The 26,685-nt window shown below is 40.2% G+C and overlaps 2 protein-coding genes across 3 annotated transcripts in view; both read right to left on the bottom strand.

The window, feature by feature from the left end:
• LOC129839580 (apoptosis-stimulating of p53 protein 2-like) overlaps positions 1-4,778 on the bottom strand; it is a 47,795-nt gene extending 43,017 nt beyond the window's left edge. For both annotated transcript variants that reach the window (XM_055907113.1, XM_055907122.1), the window contains exon 1: positions 4,188-4,778. In XM_055907113.1, the coding sequence (XP_055763088.1) occupies positions 4,188-4,214 (27 nt within the window). In that variant the 5' untranslated portion in view covers positions 4,215-4,778. The remainder of the gene's footprint in view (positions 1-4,187) is intronic.
• Positions 4,779-9,142: 4,364 nt separating this feature from the next.
• LOC129839572 (proteoglycan 4-like) lies at positions 9,143-25,518 on the bottom strand. The gene is made up of 8 exons (XM_055907104.1): positions 25,384-25,518; positions 24,374-24,585; positions 24,103-24,268; positions 20,834-22,021; positions 20,583-20,648; positions 19,100-19,192; positions 17,555-18,450; positions 9,143-17,411 (listed from the first exon to the last, which is right to left on the bottom strand). Exons 2-8 carry the CDS (start codon positions 24,566-24,568, stop codon positions 17,325-17,327), a joined length of 2,691 nt encoding a protein of 896 aa, XP_055763079.1. The 5' UTR covers positions 24,569-24,585; positions 25,384-25,518; the 3' UTR covers positions 9,143-17,324.
• Between the last annotated feature and the right edge of the window lie 1,167 nt (positions 25,519-26,685).

The raw sequence follows: 26,685 nt of genomic DNA, 5'->3' as shown, positions 1-26,685 counted from the left end.
ATAAGGGTTACATTTTGTAAGCTGGGATGTTCTATATGAATTCAATCACTTTTTGACAGCACTCCTTTTGATTTTGAACGAAACCTTCAATTCACGTTTTCCCACGGTAGAAGTGGTCAAAAAGTGACTTTTTGGACATGTATGACAAAACATTCAGGAGATAGAGGCGCTCAAAATTGACCCTTTTTGCATACTTTACCATGAGACATCCATATCTTCATCACTGAAAAATATCAACAATTGAGTTTGATATCATTTGAAAGCTTAACGATTTGTCAAACTATTGTTACATTTCTTTTTATATATATATATATTTTTTACATTTAAAACTAGAATCTGTAGTTGAAACAATAACAAAGCGGACACCCTGTCTCTGTTTTGGTGAAAAGCTAACAGATGGGCATGGAGAAATGGTAGACAGAGATATGGATTCAAGGACTGACTACCCATGATATCAAAATGATAGTTTTAACCATGTTGAGGCTATCCAGTGTTTGTTCACATTTGTGTTTTACAAACATTGGAGTAAAACAATCTTATATGATTCTGATGGGGTATAACAGTTGTACTAATCTTTTATAAGTTATATTCTTCAAGAATCAATGGGTATATAAGTTTTTTTAAATTATGTAGCATCTAAGGATTGTAGCTTAACAATAAATTATCTAAAAATGCCGATTTTTTTAATTGAATAAGAATTGAACAGAAGAAAATCTGACAGATTGTGCTAAACTTTAAGATTGTGGAGGTTATTCCCTATTTTGCCATTGCAAATGTAATTACCAAAGCCTAACATCATACCCAAACCAGGCGAGCACGTCCGCCATCGTGCACAAATTGATTTTGTCCCCCCACACCAAACCCGATCACGACACGCAGGTTGAATTATCAAAACAAGCTCTGAACCAATTATATTAATTTGGGGACAGGTCGAAAAGCATTAAACATTTATGGCAATTTAGCTAGCTTGATTGCAGTTGCTAGCTAATTTGTCCTATTTAGCTAGCTTGCTGTTGCTAGCTAATTTGTTCTGGGATATAAACATTGAGTTGCTATTTTACCTGAAATGCACAAAGTCCTCTACTCCGACAATTAATCCACTCATAAAACGGTCAGCCGAATCGTTTCTAGTCATCTCTCCTCCTTCCAGGATTTTTCTTATTTGGACTTTATATGGCGATTGGCATCTAACTTCCATAGTATAACCACGAAGACGACTGACCTCAGTTTGTCTTTAAATCACCTACGTGGGTATAACCAATGAGGAGATGGCACGTGGGTATCTGCTTCTATAAACCAATGAGGAGATGGGAGAGACAGGACTTGCACCGCGTTCAGCGTCACAAATAGAACTGACTTCTATTTTAGCGCTTGCCAACGTAGACGCTCGTTGGCATGCGCGAGCAGTGTGGGTGCATTGATTGAATAACATGTGTACATTTATTTTGCAACGCTAGCGGTGTGGTCAGCATGTAATGATGAATTATGACTTTCCATAAGTAAAATAGGCTATTCCCAATTGGCAAATGGTTACATTTTTTGGTGCTTTTTTTATCCCCAATTGGTAGTTAGAGTCTTGTCCCATCGCTGAAACTCCCCTACAGACTCGGGAGAGGCTATGGTCGAGAGCCATGCTTCCTCCAACACATGACCCTGCCAAGCCGCACTGCTAACTTAACCAGAAGCCAGCCGCACCAGTGTGTTGGAGGAAACACCGTCCAACAGGAGACCAAAGTCAGCTTGCAGGCGCCGGCCCGCCACAAGGAGTCACTAGAGCGCGATGGGACAAGGAAATCCTGGCCAGCCAAATCCTCCCCTAACCTGGGCCAATTGTGCGCCACCCTGTGGGACTCCCAGTCACGGCCGGTTGTGACACAGCCCGGGGCTGTAGTGACCCCTCAAGCACGGTCTTAGACCACGGCGCCACTCGGGAGGCTGTTGTTTTTTAATTTTTTTATTCTGTCCATACACAAAAAGGCAATGGTCAATAACATTATCACCATGTCATCCAACAATGTTGTGTATGGACAGAATACACTTAGTTTGTGTCAGACAACCACAAACCTTTAAATTGTGATTTTACTTGTGTGGTCCATTGAAGTTTTTCTGGCTAAATAAGGTGTAGTAGCCTAACTGGCAGTTAACCTCATATGCATGCTGCATGATTTTAAACCATTCTTTAATTTCTGAAATGTCATGAGATATGATTTAAGGAAAGCAGAACTTGATAGCTAGACATTCAGAGAACACACGGAATTTCTGAACTACATTAGCAGCAATAGTGGAATCAGTGGTTTGCCTTCAAAATAAAAGTCTGCCACTGAAACTGACGCAAACAGTTGAAACAAGAGAAAATAAAGTCCAACACTAAGAGCTACGACACTAATATTTGTGCAAACTCTTTAGAATTGTAATCTATGGGTGTCACAGAGTAGGCTGGAACCCCATTTCATGAACCCAGGATCCATAGGTAAGGCTGTACATGTTCAATACACATACAGTAGGTTGACTGGTGAGATTGAAAGGAAAAATCCACTCCAAACCACTCATTCCTTTACATTTACAGTGTTAAATAAACAAATATGTGAGAACAATATTTTTGTGAACAACTGTCTAATTTCGGCATTATAATAAGTTTGGTAGCAATAATGAAAATCGTTGTGGAAATCTGTTGCATCTCAAGTTGTTTACAAAATCCATAATGCAATGCTCTCTATTGGTCTGGCTGTCTGGCTAGATAGCTATCTAGCAAAAGTAGCTACACACAATAATACCAAAGAAATATCAGCATATAAAGATGCTAGTTTGCTGTAAAAATTGCCTAAACAAACTGCACTATCAATTTAGGAGTCTACAATCTTAACCTGCAGATCGATGTGCCTCACAGAGTGGAGTTTGACATTCGCAACGGCAGATATACTTTGAGATGGGAAACGTTGCCCATACTACATCAATGGGCCGTGAGGTGCATTCTGGGCGATTCTGGGACAAGAAGCGCTCTAAGTCAAGGAATGAATGAGAGTCTATTGGGCGGTAAAAACTCAAAAACATAACATTAGCACGAATTTCGTCATCAATAAGTACAACATTACACATCTTTTCCGAGATGTGAGATAATTAACTTGCTATCTGTAGTATCGTATAGCTTTGGAATCCAAACATTACAGCAAGTAGCCTAGTGGTTAGTGCATTGGACCAGTAACCGAAAGGTTGCTAGATCGAATCCCTGAGCTGACAAGGTACAAATCTGTCTTTCTCCCCCTGAACAAGGCGGTTAACCCACTGTTCCTAGGCCGTTATTGTAAATAAGAATTTGTTCTTAACTGACTTTCCTGGTTAAATAAAAAAATATATGTATGCCCCCAGTGCAATTCTGAAGTATATACATCCGCAGTGTAATTTCAACAGATTTTTACTTTTGTGTCAAATTACCTAGTTATTGTATTTTGTTGAATTTATATAACACTCCATCTTTGTTTAGCAGTATCTAGTACAATTGTGGCATGATTCCACAATGTTTATCGGTTTTCATCCGTTTCAAATGGGGAACTTTTATTTTGAAGGCAAACCTCCGATTCCACTATTGTTAATCACGCTAATGTTGTATACAACACCCTGGTCAAGGAAGCCCATAATTGGCCAAGATGTGGGGTATTCAAACGTAAGGTTACAAACAATCATGTCCTGTATTATTACCCTAGATTGGAAGACTGGGTTTACTTAAAGTCATTAATGCAGCCAGTGATTAATTGAAGGCTACAAGCGCGGCAGGTAGCTTAGCGGTTAAGCGCGTTGGGACAGTGGCCGAAACGTTGCTGGTTCGAATCCTGACATGACTAGGTCTAAAATCTGTCGACATTGCCTTGGTACTTAACCCTAATTGCTCCCATAAGTCTGCTAAATGACAAAAATATACAGTATTTACAGAACCTACTATTGTTTACACTGTATGCCACTGTTGCCAGCAACATGTTGATTGTCAGTGTGCTAAAAACCTACTCCGATTTTGCGTGGAGATCCTGCCTTTGTCTCAATATAATAGAGAACTAGATGCTATAGGCTGAGGAACTACATAAAACATAGCCTAAGGAGTGAGGGCACATTCTAAACAATTCTGACTTGTCTAATCAAAATCTTAATCATAACACGCACATCAAAGGAACATGTAGTCTGTCACAATAACTCACCGGCATCATATTGGCTCCGTATCGCATGCAACGTTGGCTACTGCTATCTTCGATTCGAGGATATCAAATCCCTCACGTATTCGATAACCCAACAGAGCAGTGACATCGGATCAAGTTTATTCCTTTTTTCTGTCGCCCCCGTGTATTATACGCACGAGCGCCTCTCTAATTTACATTCTCCTAAACCACAATTATTGATGTTGTCTTTACTGGAGACCTGTTGCAGTGGTATTGTAACAATGCCCTTCTCAATGACAACGATCTATACCTTGAAATAATTTCCCAGGATTAGTCCGGTGGACACCTAATCGACATGGCCATTTGGCCCAACAAAGGTTTTGTACAAATGTGCAGCCATGAATAATAGAACGGCAGAAATAGCCTACTGTACGTTGACTGTTAAATCCAATTTTCAATCCATATTTAATCTATCTATTAAAGACTAACATTTTTAGACGAATGTGTATCTTTACGGGCATTTGCCCACGAGGAAAGCTATCAGTTGAATTAACAAACGACTGCAACCCAACCCAAAATCGAGTGACGCGATCTGCGAATATAATAATGCTGCGTTCATAACCAAGCGGGAAGGTGGTAACATCAGTTGTGCGATATATAGGAGTTGTGTGCGTTCACATGCTTTCAACTCGTTGAGAAACGCTGATTGGCTAATGGCAAACAAGCTGCGTCAACCATCATTTAAAAGTAGAGCTATCATGCACATAAACAAATTGACTACAAAAAATATATTAATAGATTCGTTTTTATGAATACTGTTTTGTTGTTGCATGTAACTGCCGAAAATACTATTATAGTAGCCCTGTCTAATAAAACTATCCTTACCATAGTAAACTTATAGTCAAACCTATAGTCAAATGAGTATGATATGTTACATTTGGTATATATGGTTATGTAAGACTTTTTGGGCGACCAAACCAAATACAAATCAAATGTTATTTATTGTTCTTTTCATGTTCTTTTATTTTTTACTTTAGTTTATTTAGTAAATATTTTTCTTAACTCTTTTTTTCTTAAAAATGCATTGTTGGTTAAGGGCTTGTAAGTAAGCATTTCACGGTAAGGTGACAAATGTGACAAATAAAATGTTATTCGATTTTTCACGTGGCGAATACAACAGGTGTAGTAGACCTTACCGTGAAATGTTTACTTACAAGCCCTTAACTCTTATTTTTCTTAAAACTGCATTGTTGGTTAAGAAAATATTGACTAAATTTTATTTTATTTTAAAGTAACACAATAAAATAACAATAACGAGGTGATATATACAGCGGGTGCCGATACAGAGGCAATGTGCGGGGGACTATAATAATAAACAGCAAGTAGCAGCAGCGTAAAAAGAAAAAGGGGTGTCAATGCAAATAGTCTGGGTAGCCATTTGATTAGCTGTTCAGGAGTATTATGGCTTGGGAGTAGAAGCTTCTAAAGAGCCTTTTGGACCTAGACTTGGCGCTCCGGTACCGCTTGCCGTGCGGTAGCAGAGAGAACAGTCTATGACTAGGGGGGCTGGAGTCATTGGCAATTATTAGGGCCTTCTTCTGACACCGCCTGGTATACAGGTCCTGGATGGCAGGAAGCTTGGCCCCAGTGATGTACTGGTTCGTACGCACTACCCTCTGTAGCACCTAGCGGTCTGATGCCAAGCAGTTGGCATACCAGACTGTGATGCAACCAGTCAGGATGTTCTTGATGGTGCCGATGTAAAGCTTTTTGAGGATCTGAGGACCCATGCCAGATCTTTTCAGTCTCCTGAGGGGGAATAGGCGTTGTCGTGGCCTCTTCATGACTGTCTTGGTGTGTTTGGACCATGATAGTTTGTTGATGATGTGGACACCAAGTAACTTGAAGCTCTCGACCTTGCTCCACTACAGCCCCATCGATGAGAATGGGGGCGTGCTCGGCCCTCCTTTTCCTGTGTCCATAGTCATCTCCTTTGTCTTGATCACGTTGAAGAGATTGTTGTCCTGGCACCACACTGCCAGGTCTCTGACCTCCTCCTTATAGGCGGACTAATCGTTGTCGGTGATCAGGCCTACCACCGTTGTGTTGTCAGAAACCGTAAGGATGGTGTTCGTGTCGTGCTTGGCTACGCAGTCGTGGGTGAACAGGGAGTACAGGAGGGGACTAAGCACGTACTCCTGAGGGGCCCGTGTTGAGGATCAGCATGGCAGATGTGTTGTTGCCTACCCTTACCACCTGGGACGGCCCGTCAGGAAGTCCAGGATCCAGTTGCAGTGGGAGGTGTTTAGTCTCAGGGTCCTTAGCTTAGTGATGAGCTTTGAGGGCACTATGGTGGTGAACGCTGAGCTGTGGTCAGTGAACAGCATTTTCACATAGGTGTTCCTTTTTTTCAAGTGGGAAAGGGCAGTGTGGAGTGCAGTAGAGATTGCGTCATCTGTGGATCTGTTGGGGCGATATGCAAATTGGAGTGGGTCTAGGATTTCTGTGATGATGGCATTGATGTGATCCATGACCAGCCTTTCAAAGTGCAACAGGTTGGTAGTCATTTGGGCAGGTTACCTTGGTGTTCTTGGGCACAGGGACTATGGTGGTCTGCTTGAAACAGGTAGGTATTACAGACTGGGTCAGGGACAGGTTGAAAATGTCAGTGATGGCATTTTTGGTCAACACATGCTCTGAGTACACATCCACGTAATATGAGTTATAGATCTGTTATTCTCATTGAAAGCAAGTCTAAGAAGAGGTAGATCTGTTTTAAGTGCGCTATTTCGATGCTTCCCGTTCATAATTGTTTGTATCATTTACTTTCAGTTTTATACACCAGCTTCAAAAAGCTGAAAATACAATATTTAGGGTTTTTGAAAATATATTTCACAGTGGTTAGATGTTAAAATGAATCTCTACATTGCTTGTTTTGTCACAAACTGAAATTAGAAGACCTATTAGAATTTTAGCATCCAGGTAAATGCTGAGCGATTTCTGCATATTGCACCTTTAAGGCAAAAAGTAAAGTAGAGTGGATGGGTGGGTAGGCGTATACCGTGAAAGTCTCACAACTCATCACGGAAAACTTTAGCATTTGAACTAATTAGCAACTTTGCAACTACTTACTACTTTTTTGCTACTTAGCATGTCAGTGTAACAGTGTAACTTTAGTACGTCCCCTCGCCCCGACCTCGGGCGCGAACCAGAGACCCTCTGCACACATCAACAACAGTCACCCACGAAGCATCGTTACCCATCGCTCCACAAAAGCCACGGCCCTTGCAGAGCAAGGGGAACCACTACTTCTAGGTTTCAGAGCAAGTGACGTAACCGACTGAAAGGCTGCTAGCTCGCACCACCGCTAACTAGCTAGCCATTTCACATCCGCTACTTCAGCTAACCCTTCCCCTAACCCGTAACCTTTTAACCTCTAGCCTAGCTAACGTTAGCCACCTAGCTACTGTTAGCATTAGCCACACCGGCCACCTAGCGAACGTTAGCAACAACAAATCAGAATTCTTAACATATATGTTTTGTGAAACGTAACATATCATATGAATTGTAATTTGTAAGATATCATACGAAATGGATGATGGACCACAAATTAATAGATTACATAATAAACGTAACATATAATAATTGGAATGTTCCGGATTTATATTTACTATGTTACGTCTACCCCTGAGTGCAGGTTTGTTATAGAGGTCCTTTTCCTTTGTCAACAACATCAGAGTTGAGCATGTTTATTTTATTTTTTATTTAACTAGGCATGTGATAGAAGTGGGAGCTTATGCCGCGTTCACATGCTAGTCGGAACTAGAAAACACGGACATTTCAGAGTTGCTGATTCGTTGAAAGCAGCATATGTATAACTACAACCAGTTAGCAAATCGTAAATTTCAGCGTTTCCTAGTTCCGACTAGCATGTGAGAGGCATAAGCATCCACTAACCCATTAGCGATGATAAACGACTTTCCCAGTAATTACCAGTTGGAGAGCCGTTCAAATGGATTCATCCAATCATATGTTAAATACCAATTTACTTAGTTGTGACCGCAGCTTAACCCCACCTGGCAACAATAAACTCCTCCTTGTTTCACCGTGCTGGGATGTGGCTTCTACCAACCCCTGACAGCATGTTGAAAAGAGGGATGTCCACAGTAGCATCGAAATCCAGGTACAATGTAATGTAGTTTAAGGAAGTTCAATCAGAAAGGCTGGTCTGAATGCTTGCTTTAACTTAATACAGTTAGCACAATATAATTTACATTGTTTCCTATTCTATATGCATAGTGGGAATGTATATGTTAGAGGTTACAAACGTTATCATCAGCATAGAGCCCCACAGTGGTGTCATAATACACACAAAAGCTAGAGGTGAAACAGGGAAATGGTTCCACCATTCATTTTTTCCATAGGGGATTTTAGAAACACTTAAAATAAGTGCTGTGTTTCGTGTAGGCTTACCCTGGCGTGTCGTTTTGATAACAATGGAAATCTCTCTCAGACAAGGTGACTTTTATGGATATGACTCACGCTGTGGTACTCTGGTGTCATATCTCTCCTCTCGCTTAATGTCATGCGGCATTCACGTGCTAGTTGGAACTAAGAAACTCTGACATTTTCGACATACAAATTGGTTGAACACGGCACGTATATACAGTACCAGTCAAAAGTTTGGACACACCTACTCATTCCATGGGTTCTCTTTATTTTTACTATTTTCTACATTGTAGAATAATAGTGAAAACATCAAAGCTGTGAAATAACACATATTGAATCATGTAGTAAACAAAACCATAAAAATAAAAAAAAATCAACATATTTTATATTTGAGATTCTTCAAAGTAGCCACCCTTTGCCTTGATAACAAGCTTACCTATGTTATCTTACTTGCTGTGTTACAGCAAAAGTTACTGACAACTCATCCACATCGTCTCGTTCATTTACAGTACACTGAACAAAAATATAAAACGCAACAACTTCAAAGATGAGTTCAAATCAAATTTTATTTGTCACATGCACCAAATACAACAGGTGTAGACCTTACAGTGAAATGCATTTGTAATGTAGTGAAGCCGTCTCTATAGCAAAGCAAAGGCCTCTCATAATCATGTGACACGTCAATTGCTATGGAAATGCTGGGATGTGTTTTTCTATGAAAATTATGTTTAATGTAATGATGCAACTATGCTGGTGATACGATATAGATTACAATTATTATCCTGAATATTAAGGCTATACTCACACACATACACTCAGCCACGGAAATTGGCTGGGTTATTATTTATTCAGACATAACACATTATATAGTCTTACTCTTATCCAGAATTCACACACACTCTCACTAAATCACATCCAATATCACATCAACCTACTCAGATCTACTACACACATAATATCTTGACTTAATTTTCTAACATCTGTGGCATTGGCTCACAGGCAAGGAAAAAAAATAAAAAATATATAGCTAGAACCTGTTTCTTGAATTCTAAACATCAGACATTTGAAATATCATACGTCTAATGGCAGTAACTTTACAAGCACTAATTATGCTAAATATAGACTGAGAATACTATCTAGTTATGGTAAGGGGTGAAATAAGTATAGCCAGTTATAATTGTAATGGCTTAGCACAAAATAAAAAAAAATCAGTCTTTACGTGGCTAAAAGAAAAGGAATATAACATACTGTTTACAGGAAACTGAAGTTGCGTGGAAAAAGGAATGGGGTGGTGAAAATTGTCTGTCATGGACAAAGGAGCTCATAAGGTGTGATATTAATGAACAAAAATGTCGATCCGAATGTGCAAATCGTCAGGAATGATTTGCAAGGAAGCTGGATCCTTTAGAAAATTAAAGTGGATGAAAAACAGATTTGGCTCATTAATCTATATGGTCCAAATGAGGATGATCTATACTTCTTTGAAAATATTTATACCAATTTATTGAACTTACAGGCAACAAACAATCAAATCATTATGGTGGGAGACTATAACACAGTGTTAAGTACCATAATGAACCGTAAAGGAAATCACTGTACAAACTATCATCACCGTACCCTCAAGGAAATCACAAATATTATGGACACATTAGAAATAGGGGATATTTGGAAACTAAGAAACCCTTACTTACCTAATGAGATACACATGGAGGAGACTTAATCAAGCTAGTCATCTTGACTAAGTTCTTGACTCTTTCGATTTTGCATCGAACGTTAAATTAGTATTGATAGGAGACAGAATGCAATTGGATCATCATCTAATTGGCCTTCACATAACTCTTACATAATTTCCACGTGGACTGGGATATTGGAAATTTAATCAAAGTCTACTGGAGGACAAGTTGTTCTTAACTAAGACAAAATCATTTCTAACTGAATTTTTCCCAGTACAGTAGAGGTTCAGCAAATCCACTTATTGTTTGGGATACCTTTAAAATGTACCTTCAGGAGGTCATTCCATTCAATATTCATCAATAATAAAAAAGCAGTTTCTGTCTAAAGAGACAAGACTATCAAGGGAAATACATTAACTAATAGTACAGGTAATGTAGATAGCAATAAAAATGATACTACAGGAGATACAAAATAAGTTAGAGGAAAAAAAGAACTGGAGGAAATTATCCGGCCGTGATTGGGAGTCCCATAGGGCGGTGCACAATTGGCCCAGCGTCTTCCGGGTTTGGCCGGGGTAGGCCATCATTGTAAATAAAAATTTGTTCTTAACTGACTTACCTAGTTAAATAAAAGGTTATATATACACTGCTCAAAAAAATAAAGGGAACACATAAACAACACAATGTAACTCCAAGTCAATCACACTTCTGTGAAATCAAACTGTCCACTTAGGAAGCAACACTGATTGACAATAAATTTCACATGCTGTTGTGCAAATGGAATAGACAAAAGGTGGAAATTATAGGCAATTAGCAAGACACCCCCCAAAAACGGAGTGATTCTGCAGGTGGTGACCACAGACCACTTCTCAGTTCCTATGCTTCCTGGCTGATGTTTTGGTCACTTTTGAATGCTGGCGGTGCTCTCACTCTAGTGGTAGCATGAGACGGAGTCTACAACCCACACAAGTGGCTCAGGTAGTGCAGTTCATCCAGGATGGTGCATCAATGCGAGCTGTGGCAAAAAGGTTTGCTGTGTCTGTCAGCGTAGTGTCCAGAGCATGGAGGCGCTACCAGGAGACAGGCCAGTACATCAGGAAACGTGGAGGAGGCTGTAGGAGGGCAACAACCCAGCAGCAGGAGTGAGATGTTAGCCCACTCTTCCACCAAGGCACCTGCAAGTTCCCGGACATTTCTGGGGGGAATAGCCCTAGCCCTCACCCTCCGATCCAACAGGTCCCAGACGTGCGCAATGGGATTGAGATCCAGGCTCTTCGCTGGCCATGGCAGAACAATGACATTCCTGTCTTGCAGGAAATCACGCACAGAACGAGCAGTATGGCGGGTGGCATTGTCATGCTGGAGGGTCACGCCCGGATGAGCCTGTAGGAAGGGTACCACATGAGTGAGGACGATGTCTTCCCTGTAACACACAGCATTGAGATAGCTTGTTGTCATTGCAGGCACAGTCCGATGATGCTGTGGCACACCGCCCCAGACCATGATGGTTCCTCCACCTCCAAAATCGATTCCGCTCCAGAGTACAGGCCTCGGGGTAATGCTCATTTCTTCGACAAAAAACTGCGACTCGTCAGTGAAGAGCACTTTTTGCCAGTCCTGTCTGTTCCTGCGATGGCGGGTTTGTGCACATAGGCGACGTTGATGCCGGTTATGTCTGGCGAGGACCTGCCTTGTAACAGGCCTACAAGCCCTCATTCCAGCCTCTCTCAGCCTATTGCGGACAGTATGAGCACTGATGGAGGGATTGTGCGTTCCTGGTGTAAATCGTGCAGTTGTTGTTGCCCTCCTGTACCTGTCCCACAGGTGTGATGTTCAGATGTACCGATCCTGTGCAGGTGGTGTTACACGTGGTCTGCCACTGCAAGGATGATCAGCTGTCCGTCCTGTAGCGCTGTCTTAGGCGTCTCACAGTACGGACATTGCAATTTATTGCCCTGGCCACATCTGCAGTCCTCATGCCTCCTTGCAGCATGCCTAAGGCACGTTCACGTAGATGAGCAGGGACCCTGGGCATCTTTCCTTTAGTGTTTTTCAGAGTCAGTAGAAAGGCCTCTTTAATATCCTAAGTTTTCATAACTGTGACCTTAATTGCCTACCATCTGTAAGCTTTTAGTGTCTTAACGACTGTTCCACAGGTGCATGTTCATTAATTGTTTATGGTTCATTGAACAAGCATGGGAAACAGTGTTTAAACCCCTTACAATGAAGATATGTGAAGTTATTTGGATTTTTACAAATTATCTTTGAAAGACAGGGTCCTGAAAAGGAACTTTTCTTTTTTTGCTGAGTTATTTACAAACACACACAAAGCTCTATTATTAGCTTGTTTGAACTATTCCTATAGAAATGGTAGTCTGTCAGGTACTCGGCAGGAAGGTCTGATTTCACTATTATTAAAGCAAGACCCAGGTGGCAAATATAAAACTGGAGGCCTCTTACACATCAATGTTGTGATGCAAAAATACTAGCAAAATGTATAGCACTCAGAATTTAAAAAAGGTTTTACCAGGTATTGTTCATGCCGATCAGGCAGTTTTTTTTTTTTACATTGACGATACATTGGAGATAATATACAACACCTACTACCTAAATAATAGAACAACATGAAACATCTATGAAGCCAGGCAAGGTATTTATAGCGGATTTTGAAAAGGCCTTTGATAAAGTAAGACTGGATTGTATTTATAAATGCCTGGATTTTTAAAATTCAGGCGAGTCTCTTATAAAATGGGTAAAAGTAGTGCATAGCAACCCTAGGTGTAAAATAGTAAATAGCAGCTGCTTCTCAGAAAGTTTTGAATTGTCAAGAGGAGTTAAACTAGGGTGTCCGCTGTCACCATATTTATTCGTTATGGCCATTTAAAATGCTAGCTATTAAAATCAGAATTAAAAACAAGTGTCCATGTATGCCAATGACTCAAGTTTTATATTAAGTCCGCAAGCTAGATCCCTGCAATAACTCATTGAAGATCTAGATAAGTTTAAGTCCAGAAAAGTTAAGTGTACAACAAATTCAAATCATTTGAGCCAAAAAATATTTTGCTTTATCTGAGATGCTAAACCAGACAAGATAAAGCGTGCCTATCTATATAATAAATATGAACTGGGTGGGTTGAGATTATTAAATATAAAAGCACTAAACCACAATCTAAAAGCTTCACTTACACAAAAGTTTTACTTGAACCCTAAATAGTTCTCAAGTAGATTACTATGAAAAGCTCATCCATAGTTTAAAAAAGGCCTTATGTGCAGATTGCCATGTCTCATTTTTGATTAATTGAAAATGCCATCCTTTTCAAAGTATCTCTCTTTTTCAAACAAGCATTGCAGACCTGGTTACAATTTCACCCCCCTGAAAAGATAGTTGTTCTCACAACAAATATTATGGCTGAACTCAATTGTTTTGGTTGATAAAATACCTGTATTTATGGAAAAGGTTATTTTGTTTTTAAATTACATTGTAAATTGGAATGGTAGTGTAATGTCTTTCATGGAGTTTATCAGAATTATATGGGAAGGTCTGCTCAATCCAAGATTACAACCAATTGATTACAGCATTTCCCCAAAAAATTGAGGCGGCAGGTGGCAGCGGGAGGAGGTAGGGAAATAGTCTGTCTGCTCAATAAATTCATCAAAACTGGCAGAGGAATACAAATATCATAAATAGGAAAGTATACCAGTTTCATTTGAGGACCAGGATGTTGACAGCTGTGCCATACAGACAACAAAATTGCTGGGAAGAGATTTTTGATGTACTGATTTAATGGTACGAGTTGATACATAAAACTACAAGATTCGAGACGTCGTGCTTTTCAGTTACAATTATTATATATAATTCTTGCCACCAACAAAACATTGAATATTTGGCGCATACAATCATCGCAGCACCGCAGATTTTGTTTGTGAGGATACAGAATCAATAGACCATTTGTTTTGGTATTGTCCTCAAGTAGCCTGTTTCTGGTCTCAGGAATGGCCGAAAAAGCATAACAATCTAAAATTGGCTCTAGAAATATCATTTTGGGAGATCTGGAGACCTGATCAGTCAATTACTAATACAATTAGTAAAAGTATTTATATTCAACGCGCAATCTGTGGATTCTATTCGATTACATAGATTCAAATCGTATGTTAAACATCACAGCATAGTTGAAAGACATATGGCGCGTAGAAATCAGAAGAGGTTGACCAGCAGAAATAGGTGGGATGGGCTGAGGGAAGCCGAGGGTTGGGATGTGAAATTGGAGACAAGTGGGAGTAGAGTTGCTGGGCGGGGGATAGAATGGCGGTCAAAGATTATCGGGAAAAAAAAGGATGTTTGAATGACAATGAGGGGCAACGTTGTTACATGTAATGCCTGGTTGCCCGAGGCTGATGTCACGCAGGTTTTGTACGTGTGTACACATGCATATACACACACTTGGATTCAAATCCACACACACATGTAAATACAGGGGGGGGGGGGTCAGATGGCTGAGAAGCAGCCTTCGGGGGAACTGTGGGGGATCTTGGAGGGCTGGAGTCCTAGCAGTTGGGAGCTTGGGCCGGTGGCTTATAGGTCACTGGTTCGGGTCCCCGTTTTTGACCTTGAGCAGGGCGTTGACCCAGGCTGCTTCTGTGGGTCGCTCTGGATGGGAGTCAATTAGATGACTGAATGTAATGTAGAATGTTGAGCGGCTTCACTGCAAGTCGTTATGTTTTAATATTCAATTATATAATAAAAAGTAAAACAAAATGTTGTCTAGTGTCATACTTTCTTTTGCAGGAAGTGCACAGAGATACATCCAAATCTTTAGGTAATTAATGCTTATATCGATCTGACGACATTCATAGTTACTCATTGTCACATTCTTTAACAGTCTGCATGCAAAGCATAGGCTTAGTGATTATATTATAGCTCATCGTAATATAACACTGTCGGTGTGTTACATGAATAAATTCTTCAATACAACTTCAAATCACAACAATTATATTTCCATGTTGAGTGCGAAAGCCTAAAGCTAGCCAGATGGATAATTACACTTGAACTTGGATCTTCCGTTTCTACATTTCCTGACACTCCATCGCCGGCAAGCATGGATCAGTATGGTATAGCAATCAGTAAAACATGTATCCTGAAGTCCGCAGACATAGCCATTCATATTTTACATTCTAATGTTAGCCTACATGCATAATTGTAGCCTACTTTGCAATAGCACTGCCATTTTAAAGGATTTTTCAGTGATAAAATAAAAGTTCATGCTTTATGAGCTCAGTAGACCTGACTCCCTAACTCATCACTCTAGGTATTTCATTTATTCTCAAACAAACCTGCACTGCAAAGCAAACGCAGCATTTCATTGGAAATGAATGTAATTCTGGTGTACCAAAATGCAATTACACTGTCGGTGTGTTCAACGCGCAATGGTTATATTCTCTTCCTAGTAGCAACTGGAATATATAAATTCTGATTTGTGGTTTTCAACTTATGGTTGCCTGTAGCCCATTAATGATAATTTCAGTTTGTGTGGTCATTCCAACAATTTTGTTCATGGTACAGGTGGTTTCGAATGTCTAATTATTCATTTTGTTAGACAGTTTATCCTCTTGAGTCCGGGTTTTACTACGGATTCTTCTAATCATTGTACTTTTGGCCGATAATCAGGTTTAGCAGTTTGCAGGCCTTTGCCCTACCTTACTGAGAAACAGTAAATCTATATCGGGGCAAGTTATTTCAATTTATGCTCCTATGTGCCTCGCAAATAAAAGGCTACAACAGTGGCTACCAACAAGTCTATCGTGATCTCCAAGCATTTCTGTAAAAAACAACAACGATAAAGCCCAAGACAGTACAGTTTGGTTTAGAAACTCTGATAAAGCCTTGCATTCCTATTTATTTTATGTGTTTCGCGCTGTTAGCGGTAGGTGCACTTGATTCAGCAGCCCTAGTGCCGGGAAGGAAAAGTGGCCTACAATTATGCATGTTGGCCAACATTATAATGTAATCAAGTGCACTATGCCTACAGACTTTAGGATACATGTACTTGTTATTACTCATATTCGACATCAAAATGTTCTCAGCCCTCAGATGAAGTTGTTTCACCCCGTATGTTCTCTCGATGTGTCTTATTCCTGGTTCCCTATGGTTTACAACTTCTCTTGGGCCTTTTGTCCCTTCCCGCAACAAATGTTTGGCTCATCTGGTTTCCCACGCTTCTTGTTACTACCTTAACAGGTTCTGCTGCACTATCATTATAGCTTGCAAAATTGTTTTGAAAGTTCAATATCTTTCTGAGAAAGAGGCATACATAGTTCAAAATCTTGAATTTAAGGGGATACGGGTAATTTTAGATAGTTGGTACATAACCTTTAAACAATAGATCTAGTAAATAAGGGAAATATCCCTTCTATGTGAAGGGTACAAATACATTTGTTAAACAGCTGTAAGTATGACCATTTACCACAACAGATGGTCTACAAAGTGGTGGAGACATGTTTTTTTCTACCAGTGTAAAAACAGATCTTGGAAGTATAGCATCAAATTGCTTCCAGTCACCCCCCCAAAAATTATTTTCATACATACAAAAATCTATTCCCCCTATTATCCTGCGATTGCTACGATTTTTTCCCTAAACTTTAGATTTCCTCAATGGACGATTATGGTTAAACAGTTTCTAGTAGAGTAAAACTTGTTGGTGAAAAGAAAGCTTAAAAGGCTCCACAATTCTGAAAAATAAAGTCTCAGCGCAAAACAAAATCTATACCTAAAACATAATCTAAATTTAAAAGGTTAAATTCTGGACTGTCGCCTCATTCATCTTAAAATACAAAATGCTGGAATATAGAGCAAAAAATGTCAATAATAGCCTCAGTGTCAAAATACATAGTCCAAATAGAAATGGTGAGGACTGTATATCTTGTCAAGCTCTCCATTTGTGTAGAAGACCAAAACGATGTCACTGGTAGGAAGTAAAACTGAAGTGCGTTACTGCCTTGACTCACAGTGAGCCTATTTGATATCTCTTTCTGTTGTCCATTGAAGGTTTTCAATAACTTTTCAAGGAACTATCAGTCTGCTGACAGACATGATCTCGCGCAAAGATCGCAAGCAGTTGTTTGTGTACTTTTCCAATGTACCAGCCTCCTAGAGAGAGAAAAAGAAAGCGAGTGATAGATAAGTCAGCCAATTATCAACAACAGGTTGAGTTAGGAGTACAACTTAGCTATTTAGCGAATATTCAAATGTTACGTAATTATGTTACGGAATTTGCTAGAAAAAAAGCAAACCTGGCACAGTCGGGGCAGCATTGATGAAAGGTAATTGAACCCCATTGGCTCCTGGCTATACCATATGCTGTCACTGGTGATGACCATCTTCTTAGGATGGAGGTAGAAGGCGGTGGCATCTGACGGGATCTTGCTCAGATACTTCTCCAAGGAGGCGACTGGACAGAGGTGACTACCAGGGTTCTGGAACATGATTCCACAGCGATTCTGCCAGTTCTGCTCTTCTGCATCTTTATGGTTCGGTCTTTCCTCGTTGGAAGTCATCGTTGCATATTTTGCTCCGTTTTCATCGTGCTTTATTACAAACGACTGTGGCGTTAGCCGCCTATTGCCCTCCTTTCCTCTGGGGCCAAAGTGTAACTGGATATCAAACCACACTTTGTTCACTAGTCCTCTGGGTGTGTAGGGGCTTAGCACAGTAGAGTTTTGAAGAATCTCAAGGTCTTGTGCTTTAATCACCTTGGGATGGGTAGTTTTGTCCCTGCCCTCTCGTCTGATTTTCTTTAGTACTCCAATAAATACATTATTAGAGGAGGTAAACTCACTGTCCTTCATCAAGCACCAGGCTCTGCTAAGGGGAGGGAGGTTAATGAATCTGTTCACGCCAGCCCGGATTCCGATATAGCTCGGGATACAATACTCCCCACCTTTACCCCTTCGAACAGAACAGTAAAAATCTCGCAAGAGCACATTCATTTCAGATTTTTCAATGGTTGAAAAATCCACTATCATCTGTTTCTCTGCCAGCCAGTCCTTGAAGCAGTTTATAGCCCACAAAGTTTGCTTGTTGGTTGCCTGTACAATGCTGCTTTTTTCTAGTTGATCTAATACTTCAGTGTCGACCTCTGCATGTCTTGACACCGTGGGCCTATCCGTATCCATGTTCAGACACTCTTCTATGAACAGATCAAATTAATAAAATGTTATGTTCGCAAATTCATCCATGGGATAACTCTGACAATGTTTTGTTAAGGCATCAGCATGCTTCAGTTCGGCTGGTGGCTAGGCGAACCGAACTAGAGTGCTTGCATACTCCCTTAAAATGACCTTTGCTTGAAAAACGAGAAAACACGGCAACAGTACTGTTTGTCCATTTTGAGACGCCGTAGCCAGTATACGCTTCCTCAAAACAGTCAGACTGAATCTAAAATACCTCAAGAAATCTCATTCATTTTGATGTTTTTGCAGAGATCTTAGTCTCACAATTTTACATCTAACTAAGACATTTGGTGCAGTATTTCTTAATGAAAAGATTTGCATCAAAACGAGTCGTTTCTCGTGAATGACAAAAAAATACTTTACTGAAGAATCCCTATTGTTGACCAATCACCGAAGGGGCGTAGACTTCAGCTACGAACTGCGGCTTGCCGTAAGAAAAAAAAAAGCCCCCGAACAGCTGAAAAAACCCTCACCGAAGTCCAAAACAAACAAAAAGGTCACAAACTCTTCCGAACTGTTTTGGCTGGGAAGCATGCGGACGCCTTTACAATGTTGCAGAACGTAAATAATGCACACAGTGATACCTTTTAGAGTGAAATCAATTACCTTTGTGTTTTTCTAGCTGATCTAATACTTCAGTGTCTACCTCTGCATGTCTTGACACCGTGGGCCTATCCGTATCCATGTTCAGCCACTCTTCTACAAACAGATCAAATAAATCAAATGTTATGTTTGCAAATTCATCTATTGGGTAGCCGTTACAATGTTAGTTACAATGTTACAGAATGTAAATAATGCACAGTGATACCAAATATACTTTTAACTAACCCAAAAGTCTTCATCTGCGTTGGTTACAATGAGAGTAAATTAAGCACAGTGGGCAGAACAAGCAGCACATGGGCAGAGCTAAGCACGAGCTAGCAAGATACTATTGGCGCATTTTGTCATGTATTTGCATATTTCTGTTAGGGAAGTGTGTGCGTGCGCAAGAACTCAATTCGCCCTTGGACTCCTTCTAAACAACTTTCTTTTTTTTCTTTGGCAAAGCATCAAGTCTACAACATTTAGTGCAGGGGAGAGTGGGGTAAGTTGAGCCAAATCGATCATATGAGCCACCCTTGTTTCTAGGAAACAATACCAAAAAAACTAAATTGTCATCCATTCATGGAGTCTGTCAGACAGCATCCCCTGAAAAATCTGAATAGAGAAAATATTTTAATCGAAATTAAAGGTTTAAAAAATAAGTGTGCACTGCCCTTTACTAGTCATGCATTAGCAGAGTGATATAGCCGTCTGCAGCGAGTGCAAAAAAAAAATTCTGCTCTCAAGATACTGCATATTCTTCTCACCATATTGGTGGTGAGTGGAAGTTCTAAACGGATGCTTCAGATTTATACCACCAGTGAATGACGTATCTGGTATATTTTGTCTGTGGTGATACTTTTTAAGAGTGAAAGTGATGAAGTAGCCTTGAGGTTATTCCATATTAATTCAAAATCACCTTTTTGTATTGAAATCAAACTTTCTATACATGCTCATAGTAGAAATGAGGATGTGAATATTGGACCTGAATGACCAACCACAGTGGATAGAGGTGCTCAGTTTGCCCATTTTGGACCCCCCCAGTCTATCATGAAATACCCATATCTGTCACTAATAAAGATAATACGTTTGTTTTTAATATCATTTGAAAGCTTAAAAACACAGGACCGTAAAACTATTTAATATTGTTGTAAATGAAAATGTCAATTTTATAATCTACATGTCAAAGCTATTTAGCAAATTATTGATACAATCCTTATTTTATGTTTCAGCTCCAGTTATAGTATTAATTGAATAATCCACTCAAATGTTTAGGGGTTATTTTTTCTTCTTCATTGGTGCACTGTTGATACAGTTCCAAAATGTTTTGCATGTCAGCAATCAAGTTGTCAAGATATAGCAAAGTGTCTTGTGCCACATCACCATGATGTGTTTTGCAACATATGATGCATTTTACATCACCAAGACAATGTGGCACAATACAAAATTGTAGACTTTGATTGTACAGAACCTTAAGCCTAAATAAATTAAAATATACCAGTTATACCTGTGGTTTTTATTCTCTTTTGTGCTTGAGTGGTTGCACTGTCTTCAGCTTCGATTAGATCTCCATCTGTGTGATAAATGGCACACGGGTGAGAACTACTAATATACAATGTGACATTTTTTTCCTTCAAAATAAATCAAGCCTCTTTCCTTATCCAGGACTAAAAAGCACTTTCATTAGAGATTCCCAATCGAGCATGCTTTTTAGGCCCGGATTACTCTGTGTCAGGGAAACCGGCTCCTAATGCTTACCTCTCCACATTTTTCTTTTTGACCTTTGCATTTCTTGGTCCTGGGGCTCAGAGGAGTCAGAGGTTTCATCAATTGGTGTAGGGGTTCCCACTGGATTGTTTTGTGTGGAGGGTTTGCCTGGCTGTATTGGTGAGGGGATTTTGGGCTGTATTGGTCTGGGGATTTTGGGCTGTATTGGTCTGGGGATTTTGGGCTGTATTGGTGTGGGGGTTCCGTTCATGCAGATGGATGTGGGGATTCCGTTCAGGCAGATGTATGTGGGGATTCCATCTAGCTTGGTTGGTGTGGAGGGTTTGCCTGGGTCTGTTGGTGTGGGGAGTCCGTCTAGCTCGGCTGGTGCAGGGGTTCCCACTGAATTCATTGGTGAAGGGGTTCCCAATGTTTTGGTTGACGTGGAGTGTTTGCCTGGCTCTGTTAGTGTGGTGATTTTGTTCAGGCTGATGGATGTGGGAATTCCGTCTGGCATAGTTGGTGAAGGAGTTCCTGATGGATCAATTGCTGTAGGAGTTCCCACTAGATTGGCTGGTGTAGGGATTCCCACTGGATTGGCTGGTGTAGGGATTCCCACTGGATTGGCTGGTGTGGAGGGTTTGCCTGGCTCTGTTGGTGTGGGGATTAGGTTCAGTTGTAAAGATATGGGGATTCCGTCTCGCTTGGTTGGTGCCGGGAATACCACTGGATTGATAGTTGTAGGGGTTCCCGCTGGATTGATAGTTGTAGGGGTTCCCGCTGGATTGATAGTTGTAGGGGTTCCCGCTGGATTGATAGTTGTAGGGGTTCCCGCTGGATTGATAGTTGTAGGGGTTCCCGCTGGATTGATAGTTGTAGGGGTTCCCGCTGGATTGATAGTTGTAGGGGTTCCCGCTGGATTGATAGTTGTAGGGGTTCCCATTGGATTGATAGTTGTAGGGGTTCCCATTGGATTGATAGTTGTAGGGGTTCCCATTGGATTGATAGTTGTAGGGGTTCCCATTGGATTGATTAGTGTGTTGGGTATGCCCGTTTCTGTTGGTGTGGGTATTACGTTCAGTTGGATGGAGATGGGTATTCTGTGTAGCTCTGTCGATGCAGAGGTTCCCACAGGATCGACTGTTGTAGGTGCTCCCTCTGCCTCAGCTGGTGCGGGGGTCCCGTCGGGCTCTGGAGACACTGGGGAGCACTGACATTGGGACTCAGTGCCGAGTGTGACTGCATTATAAAGAATGATAGTTATTCAAATAATCACTACAATGAGCATCAGAAGCTTTTATTTCCATGTCAAATAAAGAAACATGAGGTACACTACCGAGAAACCGAAAGCTCATCTTCAAGCTTAACTACAGTGAGCTGGTTACAAAGACTAAACAAAACATAGAGATCTGGAGAATACTGACTATACATGGGGTTCATTAATGCCATAAAAAATGGTTTCTCTTCCCAGGTTCCTTTAATCTTTTCTTACCTCTTCATTTTTTTTATTTTAAACATTGGACTCCACATTCATGTAATTTGCCTGGGGTAACAAACCCCATCGTATTTGTAAAGCTCACTTACAAAAGCCCAAGGAAAATGTCGGCGTAGGCCTACCAATCTTTAAAACATTAATACTGGGCTGATAAATTGGGCACTAATGCCCCCCTGTGGCTAAATATTGAAGTCAAAACCGCAACAAAATCCTCTCTTCCAGCCATGCATTTTAAAAAATATATATTTTTATTTATTTAACTAGGCAAGTCAGTTAAGAACAAATTCTTATTTAAAACGCCGGCCTACCCCATCCAAACACCTCCCTTAACCCGGACGATGCTGGGCCAATTGTGCGCCGCACTATGGTACTCCCGATCACGGCCAGTTGTGATACAGCTCGGGATTGAACCAAGAATCGAACCAGGGGCTGTAGTGACGCCTCTAGCACTAAGATGAAGTGCCTTAGACCGCTGCGCCACTTGGGAGCAACGCAGAGTGCCTAAACAAACTGACAGGCAATACCTTTCTTTTGAGAAATGTGTTTATAGTGCCTAATACCTCTGTATACACATCAATATGTTTTAATTATTATTTTGTTCCATCCAGGTCTGATAAGGTATTTGTTGAGTGGGGGGGAGAAGGGAGTGGTCACATTAGAACATATAAATAAGCAATTTGCATCATTCAACCAGTTACAGAACACATTTGAACTCTCCCATTTCTTATGCCATTTACACGTAAGACACGAAGGGAAGATTAAACATTTTGAAACTCTCCCCTCCCTGTACAACATTTATTTTACTCCCCGCTAAAGTTCCCTCCCAAATCAAAACACCTCGTCTCACAGTCTGTCTCCTTTTTCCTCTAACTATACGGAAGCCTCTACTAGTCACCCCAAGGAGACCTAGGGTAGCTAAAGAGTTAAATATTGAGATCTCAAATGATATCTGGGGAGAAGCCCTGTCTAGAATTTCACTCTTGTTCCATCAATGACAGATATCAATTGATACAAAGTAATGCATACTTTACAAAACTACATAGAATTTACCCCCAGGTCTTCCCACTGTGTGACAGATGTAAAGCCTCAGAGGGTTCATGACTTTTGTGGTATTCAAAAAGTATATGAGAGGGCCATTGAACCTGACCCAGAACTTGCTCTCTTCGGCGGCTCAGAGACTGTTTTAAAATCATCCCTATGGAGGAACAACAGGCTCTGATGTTTGGTATGGTGGCTGCCCCCCTCAAAAAAAAATCACAGAACGCAAGTCACCCTTGCTTCCGGAGATGGATAGCAAAAATTATTGACACCATAAACATGGGAAATATTTGTTTTTACAAGACTATTCCTCCAACAGACTTCCCAATAAACGTATGTAAATTGTAAAGTATTTTGTATGTAATGTTTTTTTCGTTATGTGTCGGATCCCAGTAAGACTAGCTGTCGCCATTGGCGTTGGCTAATGGGGGGGGATCCTAATAAATCAAATCAAAACTTCGTTTCCGTTTCTGGATAGAGATTATGAACGGTTATTGTAACTGTCAAATTGTCGTCACTTAAAAGAGAATATTCACAGATTTCTAACGTTATATCGTCATATTGCATAGCTCAAATACACATGAAAACATGAAATGACCCTGGGAATTGACAAAACGTCACTCAAAGATGCACAAATACAATATGACATTCAAAATGGGTGAATCTTTCCTTGATGCAATATTCTACTTTGTCTGGCAGCTGAGTTTGAGTAATAAATTGTAAAAGAAAATCCTTCTAAAAGAAAATATTTAAAAAAGGAAAAACATGGAACACGAGGTACACTTACCATTCAGAAGACCTAAATAAATGTTTCTCAATGTTTCAATAGAGCCCGTTTCTTTTATGACTTGGGGGTGAGGGCAAAAGGAATCCATATCGATATGTTTTGTTCCCGGTCTCCTTTTTCCAAGCAGGAGAAGGGGAACAAATCCTAGAGTGTGTAATTTGTAGAGCTGAAACACAGAATCAGACATTCAGATTTAAAGTAGTAGTTAGCCTAGACTTTAAAAAATATTATTATTGTTTAACATTGTTACATGGGGAGGGGGAACACTTACCAATACTTTTGTGGAAGTCAATATCTGAGAGCTATTATTATAATGGGCGCAATCATTGTGTCCCCATTCGTAATCATACTTCTTCATTGCTTGTAACAACTTCTTCTCTTTTGGATGGTTAAAGAAACAACTGTTGCAGGTCTTACTAAACACAGTGGCTTGTGTCTGACACTGTATACACAGTGATCCTGACATTTCATCCCTTTTAAAATCTGAAGAGAGAAATTATAAGCAGTTTAGCCATGCCAACTACCACAATTAGCTAGATAGTTAGCCATCTAGCTAACAAGCCAGGTAAATACTGTAAAAAGGCAACACAGTAACTGGGCAGGGGGTTCTAACTTCAGTCCAGGGTAACGTCAGCTAACTGGCAAATATAAAACTACAAATTAGATAGCAAGTCTGCAAGCTATTCGGTAGCTGGGCAGAGCACTGACATCCAACTGAACCAGGCAAAGGTACACATCACATAGGTCCTAGGATAGGATATCCTAATAAAAGACAATGGAAAAAAATTCTAACAAACGAAAAATGAAGAAGACTGTTAGCAGCCAGCAACATTTGGGGTGTATTCAGCAGTCATAACTGTAAAAAACGTTTTGCAACGGGAAACGTTTTACAACAAAAACTACAGTTTCTATTGGACGAATTCAGGTAGGCCCCTCCCGTTTGGTTCCTAGTGAAAACATCCCATGCTTTTGTAGCATAGCAACAAGGTCTTTGTTTTGAACAGTTCTAGGTCTAGCAAACGCGCTCTCCAGTGGGCAGATTAATAATAAAAAAGAATATTCGTTTTTTTAAATTGTTATTTTTAAGCGAGATGTTGTACACGTTTCATAGTAGTACACATACGACCGTGCAATATGATGAATATAGTCACAGGTAAATGGGTGTCCCGACGCCATTTTCCTGTGACTATATTATTGATATAGCACGGCCTGTCTTAACGTTACTGCTCTTCTAAAACCTTTAGAACATGTATAAAACGCAACATAATCAATATTTCTTACCGTCTCGAAATGAACATAGAGCTAGTTACTAGCTCAGAGATCTCGGAGTTGACTTTGCCCCTCTACTGTTCTTGCTGAAATGATTCGAATTTTCTAAACGTTTACTGCCTGCTGCTGCTGCTGCTGCTGCTGGTAGTAATAAAACAATGACTTCCGGTTTTGTGCCTTCAAAATAAAAGCGCTGCTTTGAATAACAGTTAAAATTATATTTTAATTAGTGACCGCTGTCTGAAATTGTTCAAATTCAATACGTTTTCTTCATTGGCCATTTTAACAAGCTACTGCTATAGTGCTACACTGTCAGTGAGCACGGTTACATGCAAACCATAATATGTGCATGTGACTAGAGACTAGAGACTATAGAGTAATATGGGGTAACTAGCCCCCCGAAAGAGCAATGTCCAATTGCTGACACAAAAAAGCACATTTGGGTAAAAAATAATAATAATTGGCATGTGGATGATGGTAATGTTTAGGCAAACAAACTATGAAGGGAAATAAGTAGCTACAGTTTACACCCATCCCCCCCCCCCCCCCCATAGATTAGTATTTTCAAATCTATTTTATATATTTTTTGTAATTAACTCTTAAAAGCGAAAGTAAAGGTATCTTATTTTAAATAAAGAAAGAAAATAAGGAAACAAAATGGAATAGCACATTTCACTATTTCAGTGGTGATTTTAGCATGTAAATGTCGGTGGGGCAAAATCCCCTTTTTTTGATGCATGGCAGCAAAGCCACTAAACAACACAAGACAATATATGAATTGCACTATAACAGTGACAAACGGTGCCCAAACACTGCCAGGGCCTACATAAAACTGCCCCAACAGCAGAGCTTTCTTTTCAGCACCATGGAATGAATCCTTACAATTGCTAGGTATAGCTGATATGGCTGACTTGCTTAAACACATGTGGTTTCTACTGACAATTGAGATGTACCAACTATGGCATAACGGGACAACGAGTGGATAAGAGGCAATCTGTAATTTCGATTAAAACATTAATGAGCGAGCTAGGACCGGCTTAGTCAATATAACTATTTTTTCAGCACTTTTGAAATGTACAGTGACAGAATTCAGAACATGGACCGTCCTTAGAGTGTTCTCCCAGAACACCAAGTCAGAACCGTAGGATTAATAAAGGGGCCATACAAGCAAACAATGAAAGCTCTTACAATATTTGATGATTACATTTCTCTAAAACAGGCTAGAGGCTACATGTGCTCCACAAATCAGAACAGTAGGCTAAGGTATGAGGGGGAAAGGGACCAACTTATTAGGGTGAGAAACATGGGCTACTA

The sequence above is a fragment of the Salvelinus fontinalis genome, chromosome 3, assembly GCF_029448725.1.
Source record: "Salvelinus fontinalis isolate EN_2023a chromosome 3, ASM2944872v1, whole genome shotgun sequence".
Classification (NCBI taxonomy): domain Eukaryota; kingdom Metazoa; phylum Chordata; class Actinopteri; order Salmoniformes; family Salmonidae; genus Salvelinus; species Salvelinus fontinalis.
The sequence above is the reverse complement of the archived record's forward strand: the minus strand, read 5'-3'. Positions and strand labels throughout refer to the sequence as shown.

Bases quoted from the DNA above. Each gene is read 5' to 3' on its own strand.
- LOC129839572 (XM_055907104.1), bottom strand. From the start codon at position 24,568: ATGTCAGGATCACTGTGTATACAGTGTCAGACACAAGCCACTGTGTTT. The intron at 18,451-19,099 runs GTAATTGATTTC...ATCTGTTCATAG, and splicing joins TCAGCTAGAAAAACACAAAG to AAGAGTGTCTGAACATGGAT. The intron at 17,412-17,554 runs GTTTGCTTTTTT...TTCTCTCTCTAG, and splicing joins TGCTGCCCCGACTGTGCCAG to GAGGCTGGTACATTGGAAAA.